Genomic DNA, 6,000 nt, shown 5'->3' with positions numbered 1-6,000 from the left:
ACAAAACAAAATTTACACAATATCTTTCCACAAATTCAGCCCTACAAAGGATAATAGATGGAAAACATAAGGAGCAAAACTCCACCCTAGAAGAAGCAAGAAGGTAATCTTTCAACAAATCTAATTTCACCTCTTACAACAAAAACAACAGGAAGTGACAATTACCTTTTCTTAATGTCTTAATATAAAAATTAATATTACCAACATATCCTAATTGATTGAAATCCAAAAATATGAGGAATTAGAAATTTGTTGATTGTCATCCAATGGTCTCTCTAATTTGGTAATTGGAGAAATAGGTCCAATATTGTACAATCTATATACACTGTCAGCTTGTTTGTTAGTGTCTTGCTGTGTACAACATAAGGGTCTTGAAAGCTTGCTTCTCCTATCTCAGCCTCTCTATTAGTAGTATTGTTTATTTCATGTTTTTACACTATACTATGGTTTTCAGAACAGCTTATATATTTCAAAAGTATTTATATACCCAAGGGAGACATAGACAATTAACTTGGGAAGTGACTTGTAGAAAAGAGAACAACAAAGAGTGAGACTGAATGCTTTGCTTGACATTTGTAACTCTTGTATCAAGTTTGAAGAGGACTTTATAAGTTATTCTTTCTCTGAGATGAATGCTTTTCCAAATTATCACAGCTAATGAACAAGATTCTTACCCACACCTAATGTCTGTACCACCCTCCAAGCAGAACCGCTGTTCATTGAAACAATTGGTGAATGACTTTATAGATAGACCATCTTTTTTTTTTTTTTTTTTTTTTTTTTTTTTTTTTTTTTTTTTGGTTTTTCGAGACAGGGTTTCTCTGTATAGCCCTGGCTGTCCTGGAACTCACTCTGTAGACCAGGCTGGCCTCGAACTCAGAAATCCACCTGCCTCTGCCTCCCAAGTGCTGGGATTAAAGGCGTGCGCCACCACCGCCCAGCAGATAGACCATCTTAATACACACACCATTTCTTAAATGAATGTAACTTGTTCTCTGTGGGCTGGGAATAAAGTCACTTACTCAAGTCAAATAGCTTTGACCATAGCAGGAAATCTGTATCCAAAAATCGTGCCTACAATTCATTCCTTGACACAGCAGAACTGTCAACTCTTAGCTTAGCTACGATGGAAGTAAAATCTTTTGGTGATGTGAGGGTCATTGAAATACATCCTTATTACAATGAACTCTAATGTCTAAAAAATTGTTCTTATTTTGGGCTGAACCACAGTAAGAGCCAAGATTTTAAACTCTACTAAATACAAAACAAACAAACAAACAAAAAGAAATCTATTTTATTATAATCTAATCTATTGCTCTATTATTATTTGTTATGTTTATATTTTGCTTCCTTATAGCATGTTTATGTATCAACTAACAACTACAATTATCTGCAACATCTCAAAGTTAAAATCAAGCTGGATATCCTGCTATTATAAAAAGGCTGGGGAGTTGTAAGAACATGGTCTGAGAATATAGTCATGTGAAGAGACATGAAGAGGCATTAAACAATTTTCTGAGAGCTTGTGAGAAAACTCTAAGAAAATACAAGTCATGTGACTTCAATCCCTTCAAAAATGCAGAATTCTTGGATTATGCTTTCATGCCCCACCCCAAGTGTAAAAGGAATGAGTTTACTTCAAGTTATTCTTTAGAATTGTCTACTGTGTAAGGCTTTAGTCCACCTCATTGATCAACTCCATTCTTCAGGATCCTATCACCTCTAGAGCAGCAAACACCCTACAAACTACATTTTCAGGGCAGGAGATCAGTTGAGTACAGGCACTGAAGATAGAATATATGCTGCATAAACTCCCATGTCAACTGTGCTTCATAAGTGAACACACAGGGAGATGACAGCAAGAGACAAACAACAGATTTAGAGTATGCCTTTAAACAAGTTTATGAAAATTATAACTGGCACTAATGATAACTATAAACTTACATGTAAATACATTAACAAGCCAAATAAGTAAACCTCATCAGGGAAAAACTTAAATTATTTAGATAATCAAAACTGATTACTTAAGAGTACAAGACTCCATCATACAGTGGGTGGTATCCTAAAACCTAGAAAATAACTAAAACCTGTAAAAAATCATATAGTTATTAACAGCTTTGAGTCAGCTTATGAGGTGATTGCTATAGCTTATAAACAAAAAAGCATAGATGTGCTTGAAAATAATTTTTAAGATACCAAAAAATGGCAAAAAAAAATGCAAACGCAATTTAAGGAGCTTACAACTGAGATTCATGGATAAATAAAACACATCTCCTTGACTCATTAGAATGTTAAAAATGCCTCCATTTAAGAAGAGGCTTATTCAGGGCTGCATTTATGGATCAGTAGTGAAGAGCACTGGCTGCTCTTCCAAATGACCTGAGTTTGATTCCTAGCACCCACGTGGTGCACAACCATTTGTAACTCTAAGGAATCCTGTGGCCTCCACAGGCACCAGGTACATATGTGGTGAACAGATATACATGCAGGCAAAATACCCACACAATACCAAATAAATCATGTCGAAGTGATAGTTCAAGATTAGAAAAATAACCCATCCATACACAGAAATTAGTTAAAAGGCAAAATGTGGCTTATGAGTGTCATATAGCAATATATAAAATAACAGGATTTACATGAAAATAATGAAGACATAAAACTATTATCTAATGTCATTAGAAAAGTGGATGTGAAGAACTCAAGAGAGAAAGCCAGGAAACAAACTGAGGGGGAAAAGTCAAGTTCATTGTTTTTATATCATGTCTTATTTTTTTTAAGATTTATTTATTTATTTCTTGTATGTGGGTACACTGTCGCTGTCTTCATACACACCAGAAGACAGCATCACATGCCCATTGCAGATGGTTCTGAGACACCATGTGGTTGCTGGGACCACTGAGACATCTCTCCAGCCCAGTATGCCTTATTTTTAAGACTACATAGGAAAAAATCAGCAATTGGAAAGGAAGTACAACTATGCAACAAACTGAAACTATGGAAGCATTTTCTCTCTGAGAAGATGCAACAGGAATATTTTCAACACAGAAGTTTTTCTCACATGTCCTGCTTCTCACACAGAGATGTCTCAATTTGATAGCAAAATAAAACCACAAGGAAAGCAGCAGCAACATGGAAGAAAGCCAAACACACTCTCCCTGAGTAAGAGGACAGACAGTACTTTTCCATACTTACCACTGTGCCAAGAAACTGGATGCTCATGTTTCCACCTGCTTCCCGAGAAAGACACTAAAAGAAAGAAAAAACAGTGTAAAATGAAACTGCGTCCATAGGGGAAAATGTACAGAATGTTCATAGTCACCAAACAAAACTTACAAATGTCCACCAAGCAGTGAATGAGTAAACAAAATTCAGTATGTCCACACCCCAGCATGCTCAGCTGAGCAAGGAGTGAAGCATCAATGGCACTGTTCTTTAAAAGACCAATGTCCAGATCAGTGAAGTGATGCAGGAGGCAAAGCACTTGCCACCCATGCCTACTGCCTGAGTCTGACCTTGAGTACCCACTGAGGAGGACAGAACCAACTCCCACCCCATGCCTACCGCCTGAGTCTGATCTTGGTACCGACTCCCACTCATGCCTACCACCTGGGTCTGATCTTGGTACCAACTCCCACTCATGCCTACCACCCAAGCCTGACCTTGGTACTCACTGAGAAGGACAGATCTGACTCCCATCCAATGCCTACTGCCTGAGCCTGATCTTGGTACCCACTGAGGAGCACAGAACAGATTCCCAGCAGTTGTAATTTGTCCTTCACACATATACCATGGCACATGTGTGGCTGTACTCACATCATAAACACATTAATGATAATAATAAATATTATTAATTAGTAACAATAAGAACAATGAAAAAAAATTTACTATTTTACTCATTGTAACTTTAGTTAAAAGAAACAGTCCTGGAAAATGGACACTAAACCATGTCCTGGAAGTGAGTTGCATATTCTTTAGTACCCTAACCACAAAGCTGTTTAATCCTAACTTGTTCCTTCAAGTCCCTGTTAGCAAGAAAGCTCACGAGTACGTTGAAGAGGCTAGAAGGAAGCTCTGTGGTTTGAAGGTTGGCAGATGAAGCCCTGGAGGATGAATGGCGCATTAGTCACTTTTCTTGCTGCTATAAACACCTGGTGAGAAGCAACTTGAGGGAAGATTTATTTGGGCTCAGTTTATCATGGTGGTACAGACCCAACAGCTCTTGTTCATGGTGGCAGAAGACCAAGACCCCAGCCATGGGATGGCACTGGCCACTCAGGATCAGTTTTCCTTCTCTACTAACAGGAAACAACCTCACAGACAGACCAGTTTTGTTGAGTTTGTTTTTGTTTTTTTTGTTGTTGTTGTTTGGTTTGGTTGGTTGATTTGGTTTTTGTTTGTTTGAGGCAGGGTTTCTCTGTGTAGCCCAGGCTATCCTGGAACTCACAGAGATCCACCTGATTATGCTTCCTGACTGCTGGGATTACAGTCAACAATCTACACTACCCACTACAGAATATCAGTAGCTTCCACTATACTTTTAGTCCCTTTCCATAAGCAGAGATCCACCGACCAAAATCAGTAGGGTGATAGAAACTAGAAGGACCTTCTAGAGTTCAAACTGAGCTCTTGACTCCTTCACTGTAGAAGGTCCCACCTACAGATGGCCAATGGCTTGACACCAAATTGATCTTACTAGCAGGCTCAGGACAATGAGGTATGTAGAAGGCATACCTTAATTCATGTCATTTTGGCTCATTAATTTTTTCCTAAGGATTTAATACTAAGGAGGGAAGTGTTGGTTAAGTAGGAAAGCAAAGCTGCAAAAACATCAACAAAGTACAGTTCAAAGAACTGAGAAATGCCAATAGAAAAAAATCACAAGGTGCATTCAGGAAGCCATTTAAAAACCTTGGATACATGGAAAATAGTATACAAGGTAAGTGACCTTATAAATGCTTGGGATCAGAAAGGACTCAGATTTCCTTAAATTCTAGAATATCTACAATCTATACTAGTTAAGCACCCTTAATCCAAAACTCCAGCACTCCAAAAGCTGTTGGAGCAGTTTAATTCTTGCTTTACAGACTGGGGGTATTCTTCCTATAATAGATACACTTTTTAGTAAAAATGATAAGAATCAAGTAGCATGTTCAGAATAAGGCTTAGACAGATACTCTAGAAAGTAGAGCATATTAGAAAGCACCTGTGTGTGGTTCTGAGTCAGGGTAACCAGAAGCAGAAAGGAAGAACATAAGAATCGTGAAGAGGAGGACAGGACGGGACAGGAGTAAAGCTGTGTGTACAGGAAACCAGTCCTGGCTCCAGCAGGCACTCCTCCCTAAGCCACTGCTTAGGCTGTTTGGACTCCAGAGCTCATGTCTAATCTTGCAGTTTGATGTGGGTGAGTCTGAAAATGAAGCTCAACCAGTGGCCTTGTTCCACCCCAAGGGTGGGAATTCACTGAAAACAATAAAATTTAAACCTTGAGTGACCATCAGAGTATATGCACTGGGCTTGATCATGAGTGAAGCCAGAGTCCGGCTGCAAAGCTTTGTGCCAGTATGGCTCCAGGTGGGCAAAGAAGGGAAGGCCCTGAAGTGAATACAGCCCTAGTGGGCAAGTGACGAAGTGGCCTAGGCTCAGTAACACAAGACACTGGAATGTCAGCTGACTTCCCTCTCACCTAGCACATTCCAGTGTCAAGTCAGCTACTATGATACTTTATTTTCTAAAACATTTTACTTATTTTCCTTTAAAAATTTTTTCTGTACTATCTTTTACTTAAATTTTAACTATATTTTAAGCAACTTTAAATTGCTTAAAGTTAAAATTGTATTAAGTTAAAGTATTTACATATTTTTCTTTATTACTTAATTAAAACTTTATCTGGAGCTCCCTTCTCTCTGTGACATTCTGCCCATTCTTCACATATCTTTTCTTTAACCCTTCCTTTTATTTCTTGTTCTTGTTCCTAATGCCTCCTTAATTTCATTCACTATA

The 6,000-nt window shown here is 38.2% G+C and overlaps 1 protein-coding gene across 2 annotated transcripts in view; it reads right to left on the bottom strand.

Annotated features, from left to right (window-relative positions):
- The window catches only part of Pcca (propionyl-CoA carboxylase subunit alpha), a 343,795-nt gene that overhangs the window by 74,566 nt on the left and 263,229 nt on the right, over nt 1-6,000 (bottom strand). For both annotated transcript variants that reach the window (XM_031361748.1, XM_031361749.1), the window contains one exon: nt 3,193-3,246. In XM_031361748.1, coding sequence (XP_031217608.1) covers nt 3,193-3,246 — 54 coding nt within the window. The remainder of the gene's footprint in view (nt 1-3,192; nt 3,247-6,000) is intronic.

Source organism: Mastomys coucha, unplaced genomic scaffold (genome assembly GCF_008632895.1).
Source record: "Mastomys coucha isolate ucsf_1 unplaced genomic scaffold, UCSF_Mcou_1 pScaffold9, whole genome shotgun sequence".
Classification (NCBI taxonomy): domain Eukaryota; kingdom Metazoa; phylum Chordata; class Mammalia; order Rodentia; family Muridae; genus Mastomys; species Mastomys coucha.
This window is presented reverse-complemented; position numbering and strand designations above follow the sequence as displayed.